General features: G+C 42.0%; 3 protein-coding genes across 8 annotated transcripts; 1 reads left to right on the top strand and 2 right to left on the bottom strand.

The window, feature by feature from the left end:
• Positions 1-1166: 1166 nt before the first annotated feature.
• On the bottom strand, positions 1167-13641 carry pcyox1 (prenylcysteine oxidase 1). 3 transcript variants are annotated; one of them, XM_047044411.1, is made up of 7 exons: positions 13365-13641; positions 13004-13149; positions 12591-12797; positions 4506-4680; positions 3346-3518; positions 2938-3090; positions 1167-2702 (listed from the first exon to the last, which is right to left on the bottom strand). In XM_047044411.1, the coding sequence occupies exons 2-7, from the start codon at positions 13113-13115 to the stop codon at positions 2032-2034; spliced, it is 1491 nt and encodes a 496-aa protein (XP_046900367.1). In that variant the 5' UTR covers positions 13116-13149; positions 13365-13641; the 3' UTR covers positions 1167-2031. The 3 variants fall into 3 exon arrangements, with proteins under 3 accessions (XP_046900367.1, XP_046900366.1, XP_046900365.1); XM_047044410.1 differs by having other exon boundaries at positions 3346-3557; positions 13428-13640; XM_047044409.1 differs by having other exon boundaries at positions 3346-3557; positions 13365-13640.
• Positions 13642-13652: 11 nt separating this feature from the next.
• fam136a (family with sequence similarity 136 member A) lies at positions 13653-15965 on the top strand. The gene is given in 4 exon segments (XM_047044416.1): positions 13653-13932; positions 13934-13955; positions 14044-14184; positions 14302-15965. Coding segments are annotated over 4 exon segments (414 nt in total). The 5' UTR covers positions 13653-13870; the 3' UTR covers positions 14491-15965.
• On the bottom strand, positions 15355-23285 carry gmcl1 (germ cell-less, spermatogenesis associated). Of its 4 annotated transcripts, XM_047044414.1 has the most exons (17): positions 23246-23278; positions 22731-23068; positions 21992-22014; positions 21699-21882; positions 21486-21609; positions 19992-20088; positions 19620-19717; positions 19374-19486; positions 18504-18569; positions 17948-18032; positions 17739-17829; positions 17454-17594; positions 17256-17325; positions 16953-17028; positions 16683-16828; positions 16408-16495; positions 15355-16255 (listed from the first exon to the last, which is right to left on the bottom strand). In XM_047044414.1, the coding sequence occupies exons 4-17, from the start codon at positions 21872-21874 to the stop codon at positions 16115-16117; spliced, it is 1512 nt and encodes a 503-aa protein (XP_046900370.1). In that variant the 5' UTR covers positions 21875-21882; positions 21992-22014; positions 22731-23068; positions 23246-23278; the 3' UTR covers positions 15355-16114. The 4 variants fall into 4 exon arrangements, with proteins under 4 accessions (XP_046900370.1, XP_046900369.1, XP_046900371.1 ...); XM_047044413.1 differs by lacking the exon at positions 21992-22014; XM_047044415.1 differs by lacking the exons at positions 21992-22014; positions 22731-23068 and having other exon boundaries at positions 23246-23285.
• Positions 23286-24295: the final 1010 nt, after the last annotated feature.

The following is a 24295-nucleotide window of genomic DNA, read 5'->3' on the forward strand; positions in this document are numbered from 1 at the left end:
GTCTCACGTTCATTATTTGATGTCAAGCCCAAATGTTTTCAGTCTACAGCAAAAATAAAGGAATTCGCCTCACTGTTCCAATACTTTTGGAGGGCACTGTATATTTATTATCTTTTTTTCTGACCCCCCTAAGGCTCAGTCAATATTTGGACTACATAGACAACGCCTGTGTAAAAATGTTTGTCTTGGTCTCGATTGAGTTTCTTGTATCGGTATTTACGTTCCATTGCACAGTTTAGGAGGTTTCAGCGTTTTTGTGGCGAAAAGTGCCTTTAGTCGACGAAGGGTACTCTGTGCCAGCTACTTCACCACGTCAACACACGTTAGCAACGACGCATGGATACAACGTGATAGTGACGTTCTAGCACGCAAGTTGGAGCTTGGATTATGAGTGAAAAATACCACCCCCAAAAATGTTCAACCATTGGACTTTGTTGAGAAAGCGATTTTGAGTGGAACTGCCATCTCGGATTTTTGATTTAGTTCTGAAAGTCTTTGTAATTTGAGCGAGTGCGGGTCGAGAGCCCCGTCAGCCTCCATGGACGATTGCGGCAGCTGTTGTCGATCTGCGTCGTCTGAGTATTTTCTTAATTTCGTAAGTGTGGCTAGCAACAGCAGCTAGCTTGCCTTTAGCAAACTTCTTTTGAATTAGCCATGTCCCCCTAAATTAATATCAAACTTATTTACGTTTTGGGGGGCTTATTTTCAGTTAGCAGACGGTACTGTTTGAATCGCAATTCCATCTGAAATACTGGCAGTGACAACGTTGTTACAGTAGCTTATTTCAAAGGGTGTTCGCTTGTTTCAAAGGGTTTTTTTAATGAATTATGCAATATGAGTAGGCTAAATGCTTGAAAATATTACTAGAAGGGAAAACGGACCCACCTGCAACTGACGCAAACAAGCACACCCTACAATTTCCCCAGAAATTGTACCCTCTCTAGTTGTAACTTGTCAAACTACATGCTCTTATTGTTCTTCCCTTTGGGACTTATTTGGTTTCACAATGTATGCCTACTATGCTACATGTTTGGCTACCCGCAATTTTTGGGGCTATCTCGTTGTTATGATCAGTGACCTATGCACTTTTGTAAAACTGTCTCTTGGAAGTCGCTTTGGATAAAAGCGTCTGCAAAAAAAAGAAGAAAATACCAAGGCATTGACAATTTCAAAAGAATGTGAAATAGCTTTTATGATAAACACAATTGACTAGATTATGTGGAGGTTTAATCAATTACTTTGAGAATTTCAATTGTGATCTGAGAGATGTACCAAAGTGACTGGGATGTAACTGTAATGATCATCTATAGATCAAAGTGCTTTATCCATACATGTATAGATGCTACACACAGACAAAAGGCCATTAAAATGCTGAGTCAATGTCCAATAAATACATATTGGTTAGTAATTTACAAGGCACTGTAGTTCAGAACACTACACATTTTTCATATGATATCACGTAGTTAGTGTTGTAAGATTAGCAGATGGCTTAGTTGATGTTTTATAAATAAGTGAAACCTGCCTGACACTTTGTTACTTCACTAGACCATGTCATTAAACAATTAGCCACAGGACTTGTGCATGTACTGAGTTCTAACCTCTATTTATTCTAAATTACTTAGTAACTTAGCAGCTATTTGAACATTAAAACTAGAGTGGCCCAGAATTGTTTGGTGGTAAAAAAAAGAAATCCAAAGTGTTATGTAGAAAAGGTATTTTGAACCCTGTCATATAAGTGTGTTCTATAATGTTATCACAATGATCATTAGAAACAGTATAATATCTTGTTAAATTTGAAGATTTGGTGGTGGTATTATGCATGGTGACTGGGTCTACTGAAAATACAGCAAAGCGAGGTGTTATACAGTAGTTAGTGTCAGGTTAATTCAGTGTGTCAAGCAATAGGACAATATGACATTTCGAATTGATAGTTATTGTTTTAGACTCCCCCCCCTTTTACTTTCTCCACATCCTCCCCTCCATACAACCCTCCTTTCCATACATCTATCCATTCCTCCCCCACACCTCTATCTACAATTCCCCTCTCAGGCGGGTGTGCAGGTCCTCCTGGTCAATCTTGCTCATCTGGTTGTACCAGCGGTGGTGTGCCAGCAGTGCCAGGTTCCTAGCTGAGATGGCACTCATCTCCATGGCACTAGCCGCCCACTCTACAGCATTCAGGTAATAGAGGCGATCGTGGAGGATAAAGGGCGGGGTCCGCCGGTGGGGCGGTCGATAGGAAGGGTAAGCGAGCCACCTGGTCTCAGAGACAGAGTCCCAGGAAAGGAACATGCTATGAAGCTGCTCCTGAGAAAGAGGCTGATGAGACAAAACCTTCCACACCTTGCTGTGGCTTGCCGGGGGGCGGGTGTAGCTTGGCGGGATGTGTACAGGGTCGATGGAGCTCAAGCTGTTGATGATGGAGCCCTTGGTGTCTGTGGTAAAAATGTCTGACACCCTAAACTGGGAGGGCTGCTCAGTGGTACCCAGGAAGGACACATTCAAAAGGCCATGGACCAGGGTCGAGACAGTCTGGTGGTAGCGCCCTGGGTAATGAGAAGGGATGGGAGGAGAGAAACCTGCAAAGGTGATGTCCGACTTTTCCTGATGAAGAGGCGTGGCTATGATCACAATGTCATAGAGAGAGTGGCCGGTGGCAGAATCTCCAATGTAGTTTACCTCGTAAAAACTGCCTGTTGAGCCTGAGGACAATAAAAGCTAGTTAATAGGAGATAGTAAAATATGGTGTATCGTCAAGGGAAATTTTATTTTTTAAATTGTATTTAATTTTTTTTGTTTTTCAATTAGGGCAAGACAGCGCAATCCAAAACAGAATAAACCAGAGACAATGAAAGTACATAAGGTCATGCAGGTTCCTGTCCAAGTTATGTCTTGCACAACTGCAATCCAGTCTTCAAGATTTGACCTCAATCGTACCTGACTTGGAGTGCCGCACCTTGACAGAGATGGCCGTCACTCTGGTAGGAATGAGCTCGGCCTTGCTGTGGTAAAGGAGGCCTGTACACACTCTTTTGTTGCCTCCATCTACTGCCCACAGGCCTGGATCAGCGCCGGCTAGAGAGACAGCCCCTGAAGACAACAGAATATAATTAAATATGCGTTAAAGCCAAACTCTTAATTCAATTTAGAATAGCACATGGAAATTGCAGGCAGCATGCTTTAGGGTTAAATTGTTAGAAATTATTAGCTTCTACAAGGTAACCACTATGGTGGTTTTAGAATATGTGACCTGTTTTTATTCAATTTGATAGCAATAAAGGCTCATGCCACAGTCAGAGTAAACTGTGAACAATTTTACCCCCCTTTTTTGTGTGTAAAACTCACCTACAAAACCATTGATCCGGACACTCTGGCCATAGTTTACGCGAGTAAATGGTGCTACAATGTCATTAAGGAAGCTCTGAGAAAAGCCCTCCCCCAGCATGGCCTCCTCAAGCGTCTGATTGGCTAGTACGAGGAAGCCATCACCACCCATGGCATGAAGGAGCTTTTCCACACTGGAGAAAGAGTACCCAAACTGCTGGTACTGATAAATCCTGAACAAACAGGTGGCAAGGAACATGCTCAACAAATAGTAAAATATAATGATGTAGAACCTATATACATTGAACACAATTATAAACGCAACACTTGTTTTTGCCCCCATTTGTCATGAGCTTAAGTCAAAGATCTAAGACTTTTTCTATGTACACAAAAGGCCTATTTCTCTCATATTGTTCACAAATCTGTCTAAATCTGTGTTAGTGAGCACTTCTCCTTTGCCCGAGAAAACCATCCACCTCACAGTCGTGGCATTTCAAGATGCTGATTAGACAGCATGATTGTTGCACAGGTGTGCCTTAGGCTGGGCACAATAAAAGGCCACTCTAAAATGTGCAGTTTAACTGTATTGGGCGGGTTCGAGCTAACCCTCGACTTGACCCGCAGTCAGGTCGAGACCCTGGCCTGATGAGGAAGACCCGATGATGACGATGAGGATGACGAGCATGCAGGTGAGCTTCCCTGAGATGGTTTCTGATAGTTTGTGCAGAAATTCTCACCCTAACGCTAACCGACTGGTTTTCAAACCCCCTCCCCGGACCCCTCCAATACAGTAAAAATGCACATTTTTAGAGTGGCCTTTTATTGTGGCCAGCCTAAGGCACACCTGTGCAATAATCATGCTGCATCTTGATATGCCACAACTGTGAGGTGGATGGATTTTAGATAGAAAAATCATAGAAACATACATAGAAAAGTCTTAGATCTTTGAGTTCAGCTCATGAAAAATGGGGGTAAAAACAAAAGTGTTGCTTTTATAATTTTGTTCAGTGTAGAATTAAAAGATAATTGTGTTTGATCCCATGTCTATAAGCTTCTGGGGAAATGTGCACTGGGAATAGAGGAGAAGATAAATTGCTGATGCAGACAAATTACGTCTTTTAAACATGCTGACGCTGAAATGTGCCATCCTGAAATACAGACAATACAAAACAACCTCTCACCTCATGAACTTGTCCAGAACACTCTCCACCCACATGTGCATGCGGAGGAAGTTAAAACCATATCGCCAGAGCAGACGGAGAAAATTCACGATGAACCAGTCACTCTCTTCAAAGGTAAGCTCCTTCCCATCAAAGATGGCCATCTTGGAGGGAACATCCTTTCTCTGAGAAATCCCTGTAAAAAAATATTTTAAGGCAGGACATAAATCTTTTCACTTATGATATACCATACGCTGAGACCAGAAGCCATCCATCCATCCATCATCTGCCGCTTGTCCGGGGATCGGGTCGCGGGGGAAGCGACCTAAGCAGGGAGGCCCAGACTTCCAGAAGCCAATACTACAAAGCAAGTTCAACATACCTAGGATGTATTTTTGTTAAGTGACTTTACTAAGTCTAACATCTGCAATCACGCATAAGTAGTGTTACCATTTACGTTGTTGTCAACTTAAAGGTCACATGATATGCTGTTTTTGGATGCTTTTATATAGGCCTTAGTGGTCCCCTAATACAGTGGTTCCCAACCCTGGTCCTCAGGGCACCCCTGTCCTGCATGTTTTATGTTTCGCTGCTCCAACACACCTGATTCAAATGAATGGTCATAAGCAGGCTTCTGCAGAGCTGGTTAACAACCCATTCATTTGAATCAGGGGCCTGTTCCATAAAGGCCGCTCAAATAAGTTGAACTGAAAGTCACAAACCAGACTTGAATTAGCTTAACAAGTCAAGCGGGGCTAAAGCGGTTCCATAAAGGCCAATTTCAGCTCACGCAGTCCTACTAATTCAAGTCAGATTTAAGTAGTCAAGCTAATTGCGCGTGCACCCTATTCTTAAGCAGCCCGAGAGGTAAAACATGGATCATACAATCCACCACGGCAAAAGCAATGCACACGGCCACGTGACTTCTTCCAGAAAGAACGTTCCCTTTAAGCCTTGTACTATGACAGCTCCCTCATCCACCGCTTCATCAAAATGAAACGACAAGCCATGATTGACGCGAACGATAGGCCACGTAGGTCGAGGTCCTTTTTTAGACCTTTAGTTACTTCGTTGATTAAAAAACAGACACCCTCTAAACACATGTAAATGTAATTTTTTGACATTGTTTTAAATAAATAGCCTACTATTAATCAATACATAACCCAGTAGTCTAACTTTTTAACATGGTTGTGTCAGGATAATGGAGGATGTAGCCTATGGATTTAGGTTTGTTTTGCAATTGTAGACTACTGTTAACAACTATATAGCTATGATAATTATACTCGGATAATTTAGATTGAGGCCTATGCCTGATGCCTAAACATTTGAAATCACAAACTAGGCTACGTAACGTGGCGTGTAGGCTATCAAATCATTGTTCATCATCGTTTAATGCTTTAGGCTAAATGTTGTAGCCTATGTAGGCTATTTAAGTTGATTTTCTATCAATGTTGAACATGAAAATGAGAATATCCGTGGTAAATCATCGTTTTCCCGTTGGGTCAGTGTTACAGGAAGGTCTGGTTAAGCACCAAGTCAGGCTAAGCCTGACAGTTAGCCTGACCCTGACCAGACTAGTTTCGCAGCCTAAGTTTCCATAGTAACCGAGTTCGACCTACGTTGAGCTAGCTTTATGGAACCGAATGAACTAGAAATGAGTCCGACTAACTGACATAAGTCTAGCTTATTCGGTAAACTTGCTTTATGGAACAGGCCTCAGGTGTGTTGAAGCAGGGAAACATCTAAAACATACAGGACAGGGGTGCCCTGAGGACCGGGGTTGGGAACCACTGCCCTTTTATTGTATCTGAAATCTCTTTCCCGAAATTCAGCCTTGGTGCATAATTACAGCCACTACAAGCTTTTCTGAAGATGCACTGTTTGTGTCGGTAGCTTTGCTAATGAGGAGGAGAGAGGCGGCACCATGCGTTAATGTTTACAATGGATGTATCGCAATGTCTCGTAGCCCCGTTGCTGTAAGATGCCTCGAATTTTCCCAATTCTCATCTGATCACCCTGGTTTGGGAGAGCGTATAATGTCTTGCTGAGTGAACACCAGGACCACCGTATTGACTGCGAGTAATCAAGGCTGCTGTTATATTGCGTTTAGCTAAAACTTGGTCTCATGGGTAGAGCTCAAGGAACAGCAGTTGGATAACTAGTTTAAACTGGTCTAAGAGTAGCTAGCCAGTGAGTCATTTTCGGTTTCAGGGTACTCAGGGTACTCGAGCAGCCTTGTTTTACAGTAATTGGGGGCGTTGTATCTTTGCATTAGCATATTTAAGGCAGCTAGCACTACAGAGGCACCCTCGTCTGGCAGCCTCGGCGCACAAAGACTCGGTCGAACAAAGACAAGGAGTCTACCTGCGGCAGTCCACAGAGGAAGGTCGACGGGGCCGGATCACCTCTTCTGATAAGTATCACCCTATTTATATATTCTATTCTACCTAGAACATTTTCATAGCTAGCATGTGTTTCCATAGAATTCCTGTTTATTACACTACCCGTAGACGTAGATGTCACAAAGTATATACGGTCAACTTCTAACCTTCACTACCTATCCAGATCTTCTCCACCTGCCCTCTCTCTTTCTATAGGTCTGTGGAACTGCCAGTCTGCTGTGAACAAGGCAGACTTTATCCCGGCATTTGCATCTCATGCTTCTCTTCATGCCCTTGCGCTGACGGAGACGTGGATCCGCCCAGAGAACACTGCAACTCCAGCTGCTCTCTCCGTCAACCACTCTTTCACTCACTCACCCCGCTCAACTGGGCAGGGTGGTGGGACAGGGTTGCTTCTTTCCCCACATATTAAATACACATCCACTGATCCTATCAAAGCATCAAATGGTTATTTATCGCCCACCAGGACCGCTAGCCGACTTTGTGGAGGAACTGGACATGCTCCTCAGCGTCCTCCCGGATGATGGAACCCCCCTGATAGTCCTTGGGGACTTCAACATCCACTTCCGAGGAACGCAGGCCATCGACTTCTTGTCTCTCCTGACCTTCGACCTGACGCTGCTGTGCACACCGGCGACCCACAAGGCAGGCAAACAGCTAGACCTCATCTTGACACTTAACTGTATCACTGACTTAACCTCTGTAACCCCACTGCACATTTCTGATCAGTACTTTATCCAATTCTCTGTCTCTCTCCCTCCAACTCCTCCTACCTCCCCTCCCCTCGTAACTTTCCGGCACAACCTCCACTCCCTATCCCCCTCCCATTTCTCCTCTATTGTAACATCCTCCCTCCCATTGACGAGTTCTCGTCCCACCCCACTAACACTGCCACCAACACCTTGTTCACCACTTTAACTGCATCACTTGACTCTCTCTGTCCCCTGTCAACCAGGCTTGCACGATCTTCTCCCTCCTGCCCATGGCTTATGGATGTTATTCGTGAAGAACGGTCCACCCTTCGGGTAGCTGAAGACGTTGTGGACCTTGATAAGTATCACTCCCTCCTTAAATCCTTCTCTTCTCACATAACTGGTGCTAAAACCCTCTACTTTCTGAACAAAACTAACTCTGCTTCAAACCCCCACAACCTTTTTTCTACCTTCTCCACCCTTCTTAACCCAGCTCCCCCACCCCCTCCTTCCACCCTGACAGCAGACGACTTCTCCTCCTTCTTTGAGAAAAAAGTCACGGACATTAGCAGTCGGTTCCCTAAACCCACCTTTCCTACCCTCTCACCCTCCGTTACTGACCCAACTAATTGTCAAAACTCTTTTTCTCCCCTGTCCGAGGCAGAGATCTCTGACCTCATTCTCTCTCATCGCCCCACCTCCTGTCCCCTTGATCCTATCCCCTCCTCTCTCTTTCAAACCATCTCCCCCACCATCATAACTTTTCTTCTCCATGTCCTAAACGCCTCTCTTACCTTCAGCACCTTTCCCTCTGCCTTCAAACAGGCCAGAGATATCCCTCTACTCAAAAAACCCTCCAATGTTTCCCCTATGTTGATTTTGCCGTGGCGGCCCGCCACGGTTAAATTTCTGCCGCCACGGTATCAGAATTAGAGCTGTACAACATTTTTGGCCGTCTATCAGCCGTGATTGTTAGAGCGCATGTCGGAGAATAGCACAGCGAGTTGAGATTGCGCATATGCGTTCTAAATCATATAACTTATGTTGTCAGTTCATTTAAGCCTGTTATTGTAGTAGTCTATAGTTCTTGCAAATTTAAATTAAGTTAACTGGTGATTTTTTTTTTTGTATTCTTCCCCTGCTAGCGAAATTGCACGTCTGTTGATTCGATAGCGATTGCTGCCCTTGCTAACGTTTGCATTTAAGGTGCATTATTATGCTTAAGTAGCCTAGTTTTAGGGAATAAATAGTGGGTATATGAGTCGCTCTGGATAAGAGCGTCTGCTAAATGACTAAAATGACCAAATGTATATTGTTATTATTTGCTACAGAATGCTTAGCCTATCAAGATCAAATGAAGCAGACAGTGTGTACATGCTTCCGAGTGGCCTACCTTAATCTATAGGCTAGGACAATGCATTTACAATAAGTTGTTACGTAAATTATTAATTGGCAGCATTTATGCATTTACAACATACTGTAAGGTGTTTAAGTATGCTAATTTGATTTATTTAGGGGAAATAGGACGAAAGTATGTGCAATATTTCATTAGCTATTAGACTATTACATTAAGTTGCTCCGAAATATCGGGTCAGCCCTTTGTTTTGGGGGAGAGGGGGGGGTAGACCTGACCTGCCCCCACTGCTAAAAAAAATCCTAGGGGAAACACTGCCCTCCCTTAACCCTGCCGTCCTCCAGAAGTACAGACCAGTATCACTCTTTTCTTTTCAAAAACAATTGAACGTGCTGTATCTAACCAACTGTCAAACTTTCTCTCTCAGAACAACCTGCTTGACCCCAACCAATCGGGCTTCAAGACTAGCCACTCCACAGAGACTGCCCTCCTTTCAGTCACCACTGCCCTCCAGTCTGCCAGAGTGGCTTCTGTCGTGGGAAAAACATCACTGCTGTAATTATGACGATGAAGAAATGATTATGGATTATATGATTGAAGAACCTCTTAATCACCTTTTTTACTTTTAAACGCTTTATTACTGAAAACCAGATGCAAAGCTGTTGACTGATTAGTATTGCCACTAATATGTAGATGATATTAAGCCCAAAGTGCAAATCTGAATATTAAGGGGCTCAGGGCAAGAGAAGACTGTGTGCATAGGCTTCTTCCATAGAAAACTACAAGACCCTGATATCCAGGACTACAAGACCCAGATATCATGGAACAAATTTTTGACCCTACACCCAGGCATTTAGTGCAGCCGGTCTTCAAGGCCAGAGCAGGCCTGATTTCTATGCAACTGTAATCTGAAGCCCCTGACGACACGCAGCTGTACCTGTCGTTGCCCCCGACCGATCCGGGGATCTCAGCTAGGATTGAGGCCTGCCTAAAAGACATCTCTTTCTGGATGACCGAGCACCACCTCCAGCTGAACCTCGCCAAAACAGAACTTCTCATCATTCCGGCTAAACCCTCCATCTCCCTCGATCTCTCAATCACCCTGGGATCTGCGACGGTGACCCCATCATCCTCTGCCAGGAACCTTGGGGTTACTATGGATGACGAGCTCTCCCTCACGGCCCACATTGCTGCGGTCTCACGGTCGTGTAGATTCACCCTCTACAACATCCGGAAGATCAGGAGATACCTGTCTGAGCACTCCACCCAGCTGCTAGTCCAAGCACTTGTCCTCTCCAAGTTGGACTACTGCAACTCGCTGCTCGCTGGTCTCCCAGCATGTGCAACCCGCCCTCTTCAGAGGATTCAGAACGCAGCGGCCCGCCTGGTCTACAATCTACCAGGCCCTCCCATGTTACCCCGCTCCTCATCTCTCTCCACTGGCTACCCATCACGGCCCGTATCAGATTCAAAACCCTGGTACTGACCTTCCAAGCAGTGAACCGGACTGCACCCGACTACATTAAGTCACTCCTGCAGCCTTAAACCCCCACCCGCCACCTACGGTCTTCTTCAGACAACCGCCTGGTGGTCCCACCGCTCAAGACCGCCCGGTCCCAACACAAGCTCTTCTCCTTTCTGGCCCCCCAGTAGTGGAATCAACTCCCCACCTCCATCAGAGACACTGACTGTCTCTCCACCTTCCAGAAAAGGCTCAAGACGCACTTGTTCCGGGAGTACAATGGTACTTAGGAATGGTTTGCTTGACCCGATGTTAGTTTCCACAAGGATCACAATGACTCTTGCTTAGAGACTTGTTGCTCTTGTGGTTAGTGGTAACTGATGTAAATTGTTGTACTCGCTGTGATATATTGTTTTTATTGTTGCTTGTTTTTTTTACAGGTACACATGCACTTTTAGTGGTTCATGTTGTTTAATTGTAACTTGTTTAACTACATGCTCTTATGGTTCCTCCCTTTTGCACTTATTTTGGTTGTTCACAATATGTGCTTCATGTTTTGGCTACGCGCATTGTTTTTGGGGCTATCTTGTTGTTATTATCAGTGACCTATGCATTTTGTAAAGCGCTCTCTTGGAAGTCGCTTTGGATAAAAGTGTCTGTATAAATGAATAAATGTAATGTAATGTAAATGTTTGCAGAGGTGCACACTCAGTCATTTCAATGAGGGGAAAGGCAGATATCGCGTGCGCCATAACAGCAGAATGGTTATCCAAATAACAGCACTCGTGTTACAGCATGTGTATTCACACACACATACTTGATGCTATCTACCTTTACATTAGCGACAGTAACTCAGCTCATAGCTGCACAGCTAATGTTACAGCCACATTCTAAGGGTAGCAAGCTCGGTAACCATATACAGTAAAGCAACAAATTGATATAGCGTTAGTTAACTTACTTGTCCGAGGTTTGTAGCTGGACCAAGGAGAGTTAGTACTGTTCCAGAATTTTATTTCAGCAAGGCCAGCTTTGTATTAACTCAAGTTGAGGAAACAGTTGTGGCTGAAATGTTTGGCGCAGACATACAAAACTTTTGTCGGCGCATTTCCAGAGAAAATAAAATTAAGACACTGGGTCTTCAGAGGCTCGGATGAAGGAACTGTAAAAATACATTTGTTTTCCTTTGTACATCCAAACTGAGCAAACGTAATGCTTTGTTCGTTTGCAAGCCATGTCTCTCGAGGATAAAAAACACTTGCACGGTCATAGCTCAGTTTCTCATGGGCAAGACAGATTATCTGGGCGGGCAAAGCAGAGAGAGGGGAGGTAACCTTCCTCCTTGTGACGTCACAAGCGTTTGAGCTTTCATTTTCTCTAAGGCGGAGAAGAATACCCAGGGCTTGGTTTACACCTATCAAAATTTCTAGCCACTGGGGGACCAAAGGCAGGCTAGGGGAACTCATATTAATGTTAAATAACCTCCTAAAGTGAGGTTTTCATGTCACGTGACCTTTAAGTCAAGTCTACCCAGGTTTTCCCTGATCTAGCAATGAGCACGTTCACGTGAAAGCAGCGGTGTTTGCAACATGACCAATCCCAAACATGGACACGTCTGCCAGAGATGCATATTACACAAGATGGACAAACTATAATACTAAACACATACGAAGAATTTAAAACATGATCCAGGCTTAAGAAAAGTTACTGCTGCCAATGGAAGGAGCAAAGCTGGCAAAAACAAATCTGACTGTCTGAATGTGTAAGTTATAAGGTTTATCAATATCACTGCCTCATCATTGAGGCACGAGTAGATCTGACTATAATTACAATTGTGTATTCCATCAAATGAATGTGTTGCTTAGGTGTATTCTTATGGTGCATAAAATAATCCATTCGCATTTGCTGAGAATCAATAGTATATCTTTCCCATGGATCATCAGGGTTAACTACCCTCTCGCTATTCATGGTCCATGGAATCTTCTACGACAATTGTAATAACTGTTTCCAAAATAAGTTATTAGTCAGTTATACTTTTTGATCTGTTATCTGAACCATGGCGCTGTACCTCAGTAGAAAGTGACCCACCGTAGTGAAACCCTGGGTTAAAACAGAAATTACCTTGTCAACCCCAAATCCTGCTTTGTTGTATGTTTCTGGGCGATCCAGTTTAGCTCTAGTAGTATATAATAACCTTACCTAGTTTCTCAATAAAATGCTTCATATGAAGATTAAGGGGGTGAATGACTGAGCCCCCTGTCTCATACTCATTATCCCCAATCTTCTCGGTGGCCAGTCGCCCTCCTATGGTCCCCGGTTCAAACACATCAATCTTTACCCCGGCTCCAAACTCCTCCCTCAGGAAGTACACGGCTGCTGTTCCACCAATGCCTGCTCCTACCACAGCTGTGAATGAGGTGAATCAAAACAAAAGGTTTCAACCATGGAACCATAAATTCCAACGGAACACTGGTCAAAAAGCTAAATACAAATGCTGCATATACCAACAGAACTCTTTCTCTAAATACATGCATAGATTTAGGCTAGCCTCACAACCTGTGCACAATCCCAATGATAAGTAGAATCTGGACTTTGGTCTTAGCCTGGCTTACCTATCCTCTTGGGTGGTTCTTTTAGCTCAGGAGCTGAGGCTAAACTTCTCCTTCCAGTCTGACACAGACCCAAGAAGAGAAGAGCCCTGACTGACAAGGTTTTCAAAGTCATTTTGAAGCATTCAGTTATTCACATGAGCAGGCGTCTGTGAAAATAAACACATCCACAATAAAATAACAATGCCACTGAAAATGATAGTTAGCCTGTATGGGCTGTGAATGATAAGAGATGACTGAGAACTATTAATGGAGGCAGGAAATCAACGTCTTTAATGTGTAAACTACTAAGGTTAAACTTAATACTTAACCGTATCTCTTTGTATTTTGTTGTCTAACAATCTAAGAAAACACTATCACCTACCTTGAACCTAAAATGGTTGTTGCGTGCTCAAATAGAAGGTGGCAATATCAGAATTTCACACACCATTTGAGTCCGTTCAGGAGCAGACATCAGGTTCTTTCTTCGAGTGGTTTTGATTCAGATTGTGTCCTTGGTCGGTAGTTCTGTAATTCAATAGCAAACTAGTAACTCATTGCTTTCTCTGATCATATAAATGGGAAGAGATGAGATCATTGTATCTTTAAAGTTTCAGCCTTTCCAAATGAGACTTTGATCATGTTGCAACCATGTTTGTAAACGGAACCGGAAATTGAGGGAGGAAGCGGAACTTGATCGCAAAAGGGGTTATTTTGACGTGATGAGGCCATGCCTTCTTGGGACGTGACCTCAACAGCAATGCAAATAGCCTCAAGATAGAATACAATAGTTTTTTTGTAGTTTGAGTATATCTGTTGTGAAAACACAACTCCCCTGTAAAGCACCACATTTTACAGCTGTGATTCTTATATCGATCGCTGCATACAGAGATGGCAGAGGCGCATCAAGCTCGTGTGCAGTCAGTGATAGAGGATATGGTTCAAAACTTGGAAAGACCATATTAGAAAAATGCAAGTAAGTGGACATAGCATACAACTTTGCCAAATCACCATTGTTTTCTTGTTCAATTTACGAATGGAATTATCTGTGTTAATGTAAACAGGGTCTCATGTTCAAATGCAGTGCAGAATGTTGTGAGCACTCCACGGACTCGATGTCACAGGTGCATCACTGTATTGACCGCTGTCACACGCCTCTGGCCCAAGCTCAAGGAGTGGTTACCTCTGAGCTAGAAAAATTTCAAGTGAGTATTTCAAAAACCACCTCGAATGCATGTGATCACAATAGTGATTATATTAAATCACCCGTCGCCGTTTCACTGCCAACGGTCTACGCTAAAGCAATTACTCCTTATCTCCAGGATCGACTTAGCAGGTGCACTATGCATTGCAACGACAAAGCCAAGGACCTGTTTGACTCAGGAGACAAGGAGCCAGCGGTACGTGCACTGATGGAAAGTTGTGTGGGCACCTGTGTGGATGACCATGTCAACTTAATTCCTAGCATGACACGCAGACTCAAAGACAACCTGGACTCTATACCTCAGTGAGGAGATGTGCTACAGATAATTCACTAGACAGCTTGGACCCAATTCTATATGAGCAGGGAGGAGTTCATAGTTTACTTATCTCGAATGAAGGAGAAGTAATTATACTAATAACTAACATAATGTAATGGTGACACTGCAGTGAAAATAAGTTACAATGGAAGATCTAATGAAGTTGGATTTGGGAGGTTGGGTTTCTGCTTCAGAAGATTATTGTGAAGGCTTTACAGTCGGGGGAGGGCACATACTTCTCAAATACTCTGCAAACTGGCCAGTCTATGTGCAAGGCTTGTCCATTTCAGATTCTTTGTCTCAGTTAAAGTACCAGGGTTTGGAAAAACCTATTTTGTTGTGGTGTTCAAGCTGACAAGAACAGATGAAAAACATAGTAACCCTGAAAGAAAAAAAAAGCCTGATATCTCTGGTCACTGTGAACTTTTGGGATCAAGGTGAATTACAACACAACTGAACAGTTGTTGATTGTTGTTGAATGAACTCTTCCTTGTTAATTGTGCTCTGAAATCTTTGTTACCTTTGTGTGACTGTTCTTCCCCATTGACCTCTGATATTTGTTTAGATTGCTGTCAACGAGTGTGGAACAAACTTCACCTTGTTTGTGAATCTGTTAAGCATGGAAATTAAAGAAGATTCTTGAATGGTCTAATAGAATAATTACTAATAGAAAAGCACATCTGTCACCTAGAGCTTGAGGATAAGTATTATAGCTGAGGTTGGTAAATGTTTCATAGCAGAAAAACTGTCACCAATAGGTCCACATCTGAATAGCGTGGTGATTGTAACAGGCTTGTTAATACTTAAGATATTGGGGGGGGTTAACTAAACTTAATTGAAAATATTGTGCAGATGCCATTTCCTCCTCTTGAGTTTTATTAACAATAGGCATGTTCAACAGTCACATACAGTATGTCAGCACGGACATATGATCTGTCCAAAGTACATGTGCAGGTACATACAATGGTACACTTTTTTTTGCATTTGAATGAGGGTACATCTAAACAAAAAATATTGCAATGACAAATGTAATGATCTGGATCATCTGTAGACACCAGTGACTAAATCTAGGTCATTGAAGGAGTAGTAAAGGGATTACTGCTATTTCACTTTGGTCCAGATAAATACTTTCCCACACAGTGCACTTATCCTAGCATTTAGTTATTCAAATTAAATTAAAACACTTTGAACAAATTGTTCATAAGCTAAGAGTAAGTAAAGAGGATTAAAGACAGTTATGGATGTACAAAAATAGAGGTTTGTTTCCCTTTGAGTCCCCTGTTTGTATAATTACACAATTCTAATAGTACCACTGTCCTCAGGAGCGGATAATGTGTGGGATGTTGAAGGTTTTTCCTAATGTTTTCTTTCATACAATATTTAAAAATAAACAATACTAAATGAGATGTCAAAAGGAATGAAAAAGTTTAACATAAAAGTAAGAACATTTGATTAAAAAAAAGAAAGCTACAGAAAGATTAATACGATCATAAAATAACTCCCAGGCCAGGCTCTAGAGCATGCAGACATCAGAAGTCAAGGTGAGGGATCATACAGCTATGACAGTAAGTGGCCATTGCCTGCACACTGTGGTTTAGGGGATGTGTCCCAAGTATCACAAAACACTGCGAGCACTGCACTCTGGCTCTGGGCTGTTGGGCCGTCTGTCTGACTGTGTCGAGGTGTACAGGAAGTTACAGCACACATAGAGGGGGAAAGATAGTAGCCTGCTGTCCAGATTCATTACCACATACTCCTGAGATAGATTAAGAGGAAAAAAGAAGAGGTAGAAAAAATAAAATTTAATTTAAAAATTTACTGTAGCAATGCATTTTTACTTAATATTGAGACATATCACAACTAAACTTATACATTTTGCTAACAGGTGGTTCAAACCCCTTTACTCACTTGGTCTTTCTCCAGAGTGAGAAGCTGGTAACCTGTAGATCTGCTGCAAACCAGCTTACCACTGCTATCAAAAGAAGCCAGGCGTAACCTGGAAACAAGGAGAGGAACAAAAAAGGAGGAAGTACATATGTTATATTTAATTTTAAATTTTCAAGCAAATAAAATGTTGAATACTCAATTGAAAATAAAAACACAGACTGTTGAGTACATAAATATTTATGGCATTGTTATCAATTATCTAATTATTAGGAAAAGGTATAGCATATTTGACTTACCTGTACGCCAAATGCCTGCGAGGCTGCAGACTCACAGCACCCCCACAAGGTTGGCTGAGTGTGTTCCTCTTAAACACGATGAAGCGGTTTGTGTAGGTCACCAGCAGGTCAAAGCCAAAGTTGAATCCTGTCCAACGCCAACAGTACTAAAATAAGAGAAGTTGAATATCAAGCTGTAAATATAAAACACGTTTAGATACCATCCATATTTTCTTGTACAAGTTCAACTAAATTAGACTTTATATGGGAGAGACCGGTAGTATGACTCACATCTCCATCTTTACTCAGTTTCCTGCCACACCTCATGCTGTTAACCTCAAATTCCTCCTTATTGGCCTCCTGGGGACTACAGGCACATTAATAGCAATGACTACAATTTAAATATTTGGTCAGTTTAACAATACAAGATGCAATTATGATTTTATAGCTGGCTACCAGGAGTCAATACTCCCAGTTATTGTTAACTGATAACATAAAATATCAACATTAACAGCTTAATAAAGTTGGCCTGTACGTGTACTAGTATACCATGTGTCAGAAAGAGTTGCAATTAATTGAAACACTGAACATTACCCATTGTCGTTGTCGTGTTCTGTCCTGAGCATTGCAAACCATTGGTTCTTGTACACATAGGTTAGCCATTCTGTGAAGAAGGGGGTGGGACTAAGTCAAAACAAACACCAATCAATCATACTCTTTATCAATATTTTTTAATACTTTATATAAATTGATGAACATGATTATCCTTGTAATGGTGCTGTTTAAGCTCACCAGGAGGCAAGATGTTATCTCTCTCCAGGATGCGCGCTGAGGCCAGGTCGTTGATGATGTACTGCAGGCGGACGTGTTTGAAGACTGGGACGAAGAGAGATCCTTCCTCTGTCTTCAAGAAAGGCTCCTCCTCAGCAAGCTCTGCACAAAATGAAACATCAGGACAAACTGGCCAGTCGGTTGTTAACTTCGTTAACCGTAAATGAATGTGTGTGTGAATCACACTGTTTAAATCCGTTTTTACAGTACTATATTACGTACCAGCAACATCACAGAAGCACCTACCTGTCCTGCGTTTACACAGGCAGGAGTCGGCATCAGCCAAAAGCTGCTTGATGGGACCGTCCCAGGAGGGATTCATCTGCAGAAACATCCACTGAGGAGAACATTTTAATTGAGAGGAAGAGAGAAGAAGGGAAAAGAAGGAAATGACGCAGACATATAAGCAATCCATCTCCCATCCAGCCCAGGGGAGCTAGATGGAAGCTGGCTACCTTTTTTAAGGCTGTGTAGACATCCATCTCCACCTGCATGACAAACAGGTCAGATGACTGGATCAGTTGCTCCATAACCTCCACCCTGCACAACCAGAGCAGAAGACCTCCTTGCTCAGAAGCATCATAGAGACAACATGGTGTATATTCCAAGCTATGTCAAACCTTTTGTTGAAGCAGCAATTTGTACTTATCGTACTTTTCAGACTATAAGCTGACTATACCCTTACATATGGTAAGTAAACATTAAAACACCTACGGCTTATAGTCCAGTGCGGCTTATATATGTACACATCATTCAATTTAGCTGCAGCGGCTTATATAACGGTGCGCCTTATAGTCCGAAAATTACGGTATTTAAATTAATTTTTTTACATCAATATTTATTCAGACAAAAATTATTTCAGGTGAAAAAATATAAGGACCAAAGTACAAACCAAAATAAATACTTACTTGATGGCAACACATTGACTTATTGATTTGAGTACAGTATAAGCTCATTGTTAAGATGGTTATCAAGATTATTGGTAATTCAAGCCTTATTCATTCAAAATACCCAAGTTCCTTCATAAGGTCAACATTCTGGTGCGTCATTAGGTTGTTGAGGAGCCATTCCAGACACCTGCAGGAGACACAAGCAAGTGAGCATAAGGATAAAAATCTATTGAGTTACGTATTGTATTAAATCTAGAAGAGCTAAGATCAAAGGTTTCCAGATTTTATTTAAATGTATACAGTCTGCATGTACTCTGAAATTAAGGCACAGAACAAATAAATAATTGGAAATTAATGGATTAATTTTGTTTAACCAATCAAAAAAAAGCCACCTTTTGCAGATGTAACACAAAGTCAGGAGACTGTGCTGGTCATTACATCATTTTGGGGGTTTTCTTCTGAGGTAGTTCTGATATAGCATCGAAATATATTTTGGGTCATTATCTTTCTGTGGGATGACAATCTAACCAACTAAACGTATACCAGAGGATATTGCGGTGCAAAATGCTGAGGTAGACATCTTTATTCAAGGACCACTCCTTCTTTGCGAGTCGCGATTCTAGATCCAGTGCCCCAGACCATCACAGTCCTGATCGAGCAACTAAAGTCTTATATTGAAACTTGCATACTTCAACCAGTAAGATGTGCTTGAAGCTATTGTCCTGTGAGCTGTTTATCACGCAAGCTGTTGATTCTCAGAAACGTTCCAGATTCTGTTGTGGCCTTGTGTCTGCCTGACCTTTTGCTGTCAGAGTATTCTCCAGTTTCCAAGTGCGTTTTGATGGTGTATGAAATGGCTTTTTTACTTTTTGGTAAACCTGCAGTTGACCATTTTGGGTTATTTCAAGGGAGGGGAAACTGCTTACATTTCAATAAAACTGTGAACATTTTCTAAAACGTTTGACCAATGGTGTGTATGTGTTGAGCTTACTTCTTCATTACTGAGTCTAGTCCGTAGATACTGGCAGAAGAGTAGTAACCACACACAGTCTTAACATTGACATTTTCCTTCATGGTCTCACCACACTGCTGAATAAGACCGTCCTGTACATGAACCAAATAAATATTCTGTATACAGCATAAATCTTTATCTTTCCCAATCTATGTAAAATATATTCTGATCTATGTGGATGTGTTAATGGTTACCGGTTAATCATATTGATAAGAATATACTGACCAGCTGGAGCATACAAGCAGCTGCAAGGATACTAACGACCCTACTGGGTTTGATAAGCACGTCGTCCCTATACAAAGACCCAAACACCACCTGCAGAGCTACACACACACACAAACACAATATATCTAGTAGTAACCATAACTAGTGAAGCACAACATCAAAACAATGGAACAATGATGCAACCCAAGCTAAATAAATACTGTTAGAACTGGACTATAACCAAACTCTAGTTCTTGATTATCAGTTATGTAACTGAGTGTACACTTACTACAGTTTATGCACCACTTGTACCTTGGTTTGAATAAAATAATCAGCTAAATAAATAATTGAAGGTAAATATAAAATCAACCTTCTGCTTTGGAATAGGCTCACCTTCTGTGTCAATGTTCTGGTCTGGGATTTCCAGCTCTATGACCATCATGTTGGACTCCTTCCACGAGCCACTAAACATGCTGGAGAAATAGCCTGACTGCATATCAGGAGTGGAAGGGAGAGAAGAGGAGTGAGGAATAATAAGCTTTTTATTTTATTATTTATTTTAGCTTTGTAAAGGAAATGTGTTCATTGGCTTCATAACATCTATGTAACGTGTGAGGCTTATGTAATGAAAGCCCTAACATTCAGCATTTAATTTGATTGTATGGCTTCCATTGATTATTTACAAATCATAAATCCTATACTTTCATATAGTGATATTTGTTATACTTTTTTAAAACTTTGCTGTATTTTGTAGGCACCTGACACCAATAACAAGGGTAGGTGATGGGTATCAGTTTGGTTGATAAAGTTTCTGATGGAGAGCGTTAAAGAAGCCTACTGTAGGTCCTGGCAGGGAGCCGGATGTTGTAACACAGAAGCAAAAACTCTGAGTGGTTAAATTGGTTGTTTTTGCATATCTGTGTAAGATACTGTCAACTGTTAGCCTGGCTGCCAGCCCAACTTCTCCCCGCCCCCAAAAAAATTTGGTCGGGAAGTTGGGTCTGGAGGGTCTCGTATTGGGGACCAACTACAGAAAACCGGAATCTGGGCGAACCAATGAAATTGCTAGGGCGGGCTTTATACGATGATGGACAGATGATCAACAGTAACGTAATCACCCACGACACAAAAGAGCGCTTAAGTTGAATTCGTTTTGAACAAACATGGCTACCGCTGGAGATCTGGGATGTTATGATTCTGCCATCAAGTCTGTTTTAGAAGACATCGACAGCGCATTAAGAAAAGAAAGAAAAAAGAAGAACAGAGAGACGCAATCAAAGCATTTGTCGATGGAAAATACGTTTTTGCCGTCTTTCCTACGGGATTCGGTAAAAGTTTAATTAATCAGCTGGCCCCGATGGTCACGAAGAAGATGGGACACAATGAAAACCCAGTGGCCATTGTGGTTTCTCCTTTTCTTTTGTGGAGTTGTAATCCTAAACGGAGAACTTGTTTGTGTATGCATTGCCCTTTATTGTTTTGCTCAAAAAGGTTGACCGTGTAAACAAGTACTCCCCCTACCCTTAAATTAATTTTAGAACACCGGCAAAAATCGTTTGTATTCATTCTTCAAGCATACTTCAAGTCTGCTTGCAGTTTAGTCAGTAAAGATTTAGCTTCCTCTCAGTTTAGTTCTATTGACAACAACTATGCGGCGCTTAACATACGTCACATACTCTGTTGCTCTGATTGGTTGTAGATCTATCCAATTGAGCGAAGAGGCATTTGTTTTCCAGACTCGTTTGAAACACGCCTCGTAGTCAAAGCCCAACGGAGAGTTCTCAGACTCATATTCTGATTAGAATTATGAGTATGACAACGTCAGGCTAGTCAACTGTGCCCTCACTAAAGCCCTTGCTCTTCAGTAAGCATGTGTTTGTCACTAACCTGACAGAGATATACTTTGTGCAGGTTCCACTCCTGCCCGAGGGCGCAGATACGAATATCACTGTTCTCTCCATTCAGGAACAAGGTCTGGTAGATGTACTTTGAGGTGCTTTTCAATTTCTTCCTGTTACAGTTCCAACACAGTTTTTATTACTTTATTACTTACTATTTTACCGTTCATACCACATTTCTTTGAATGGTGGGGCCTCTCACCTGCGTGGTGTGTCTAGAAGGGAATCCTCCTCCTCGGGCTCGCTGTCGCAGTCGCAGTGTGCGCTCCTCTTCCTCTTCTTGCAGTCACACCCGTGCTTGTGGCTGATACCAGCCCCTTCTACCACCTCCTCCGGTCCCTGGGAAGAATCCTGGAAACGGCTTCCGAAGGTGCCCATCTTTCACCCTGGCATTGAGGGTCATCAGTAAAAAAATATCAGCAGCAGTATTGTTTCATGTCCTTTACACAGTGCTGACCAAGCTAATAAAATCAAGTTGTAGTTAAAAAGGCCTACCTCGAAAGAATTCACATTCAGCACTGATGGAGTCAGGTCATCTTTTAATTTTGTCTAGATGTTTTCTTATACATTTTGTTTATATCTTGCAGCATATTCGTTTAGGTTGGCAGACAAAACCATGTTTTTATGAGACCAACTGCTTTGCAAGCTAGCTAGCTAGCTATCCCAACTTGAAATCACAAAAACCCTTAAATCTAGGGTGACCAGACATCCTCTTTTTGAGAGCTTAAAAATGCGTCCGGCAGAGATTCCAAAATCGTCCGGGATTTTGCCTCGTCGGATATTTGTGTTTCTCTGGGTCTTTCACAAACTAATTATTACGCCCGGCCTTACACGTTTTGGAAGAGTATCTCCCTTTCGTTCCACCTTCTTGCGCGTAAACCGCCTTTTCAGTGTTGCCAGATGCACGATAATTATCCTCCAAATACGATGATTTTGAGCCTTTAGTATGATACCATTTCCAATCTGGCAACAATGTGAGCACCTTGCCGCCTTTGTTGAATATATGAGGAGGACTGAAAAGTGTCTTAATTTTCTTATGTTAATATGTGACCATAAACAATATATTATTCAGAATTTTGTATTTGTTTTCATTATTGCTTTAATATATGGATAAGACACATTAAAGACATTAAACAACCACTGAAAGCCTCAGAAGCACTGGACTAATAAACGTCACCAACTGTCATCGACATCGACAGTTGTTTTATTGTCGATGGGGACATAAACTACTTACCTGATATAATCTCAGTCCGTTTTTCTGGTTTTCTGGCTAGCTATAGGCTATACTATAGCTATACTATAGCTAGCAGGTACTATCAGCGTGACAGTTCAGACGTAAACAAGCCCGACCACCGAGCCTGCGCATCTAAGCTTTATTATAATAAGGCAAATGTAATAAATGTTTTAGCAAATGCCTCTAAAACAATTTAAAAGGATATCTTGCTTTCCACTTTTTTTTATCCAAAACAATGCAGGTTCGGCTGTCTTCTTCTACTATCTCTTCTTTGGAGCGGTACACTACTGTCACTACTGGTGGTTTGGTGTATTTGCAGGACTTCCGTTGACGCGAATCTTTGTAAAAAAAAATGTATTAGGGTTCCTCCGGTAGGAGATAACCTATTGTTTTTGTTAGTATTCTTATTATTATTCCTATTATTATTATATTTCTCCATGAAATGACTCAATAGCTCAAAAAGTCCTTGGCCCAATTTTTTCAAATTTGGCCTAATGATACAACAGGTCACTCACTCAACAGGGTCCAATTGCAGTGCTCCCTCCTCAGGCCCCTCTAAACCGGAACTCTCTCCTCAGGCCCCTGAAGCCGGAACTCTCTCCTCAGGCCCCTTTTTTCATGTGTATCCGAGGTATTAGCGCCACCGCTGGTCGGAGGATACTGTAGGCTATTTAGTTACATTAATAGGCTAACTTACATTGAACTTTGGTTTTAGCATAAGTCAATAGTGTTTACCATAGCGGAAATTAGCATTGCGGCTAGCATTACGCATTGCTAACATTACGAACATGACTGTTCTGCCCCTGGCAAGCATAGAAAATAGGTTTGGCAGTTTAGCGTCATCTAGTGGTCATATATCATCACATTTTTTCCGTTGGTCATTTGCAGCAGCTACAGCTGGCTCGTGTTATTGTTTATTGTTTCCAGGGCAACAAGAGCCGGCTCTGAAATAATTAATTTTTTAACGTTGATAATAAAAACAACACTACTCTCTTAATCTGAAATCAATATATATCCTTGTATTTATGTTAAATGTTGCTTCATCAATTACCACCTCAATCAAGATGTGTAATAATAGTACTAAACATATATTCCATATTCCAATAACGTAGGATTACGGCACAGTGTTCATGGGAAACTTAGGCTACTGCAGGGGGATAAATTAACAATAACCATGCCGAGAACATAGCCTTATGTATCGTTCATGAAATGCCTCATGTATCACCGGCCAAACTGGCTAGCGAGTTTTTATTATGAAAATGAAATTTAGCCGCATTTGGGGGGTTGGCGGGTGTTAATTTAGAACCCTGTACGTAACGCTAGCCGCAATGCTAATTTCCGCTATGTTAAACACTAATGACTTATGCTAAAACCGAAGTTTAATGTAAGTTTGCCTATTAATATAAATAGCCTACAGTATCCTCCGACCAGCGGTGCCGCTAATACCTCGGATACACATGAAAAAAGGGGCCTGAGGAGAGAGTTCCGGCTTCAGGGGCCTGAGGAGAGAGTTCCGGTTTAGAGGGGCCTGAGGAGGGAGCACTGCATTTTGGACCCTTCTACTT

This window comes from Hypomesus transpacificus, chromosome 22, assembly GCF_021917145.1.
Source record: "Hypomesus transpacificus isolate Combined female chromosome 22, fHypTra1, whole genome shotgun sequence".
Taxonomy (NCBI): domain Eukaryota; kingdom Metazoa; phylum Chordata; class Actinopteri; order Osmeriformes; family Osmeridae; genus Hypomesus; species Hypomesus transpacificus.

What these genes read in the sequence shown, in the direction of transcription:
- pcyox1 (XM_047044410.1), bottom strand. Translation starts at nt 13,115, where the DNA reads ATGACTTTGAAAACCTTGTCAGTCAGGGCTCTTCTCTTCTTGGGTCTG. An exon ending in AGAACCACCCAAGAGGATAG is followed by an intron (nt 12,798 to 13,003) that starts GTAAGCCAGGCT and finishes CCTCATTCACAG; the next exon opens with CTGTGGTAGGAGCAGGCATT. An exon ending in GGTGCGGCACTCCAAGTCAG is followed by an intron (nt 2,703 to 2,937) that starts GTACGATTGAGG and finishes TATTGTCCTCAG; the next exon opens with GCTCAACAGGCAGTTTTTAC.
- gmcl1 (XM_047044415.1), bottom strand. Translation starts at nt 21,874, where the DNA reads ATGGGCACCTTCGGAAGCCGTTTCCAGGATTCTTCCCAGGGACCGGAG. An exon ending in CTGCTTGTATGCTCCAGCTG is followed by an intron (nt 19,487 to 19,619) that starts GTCAGTATATTC and finishes GTTCATGTACAG; the next exon opens with GACGGTCTTATTCAGCAGTG. An exon ending in GACCTTATGAAGGAACTTGG is followed by an intron (nt 18,033 to 18,503) that starts GTATTTTGAATG and finishes CTGGTTGTGCAG; the next exon opens with GGTGGAGGTTATGGAGCAAC.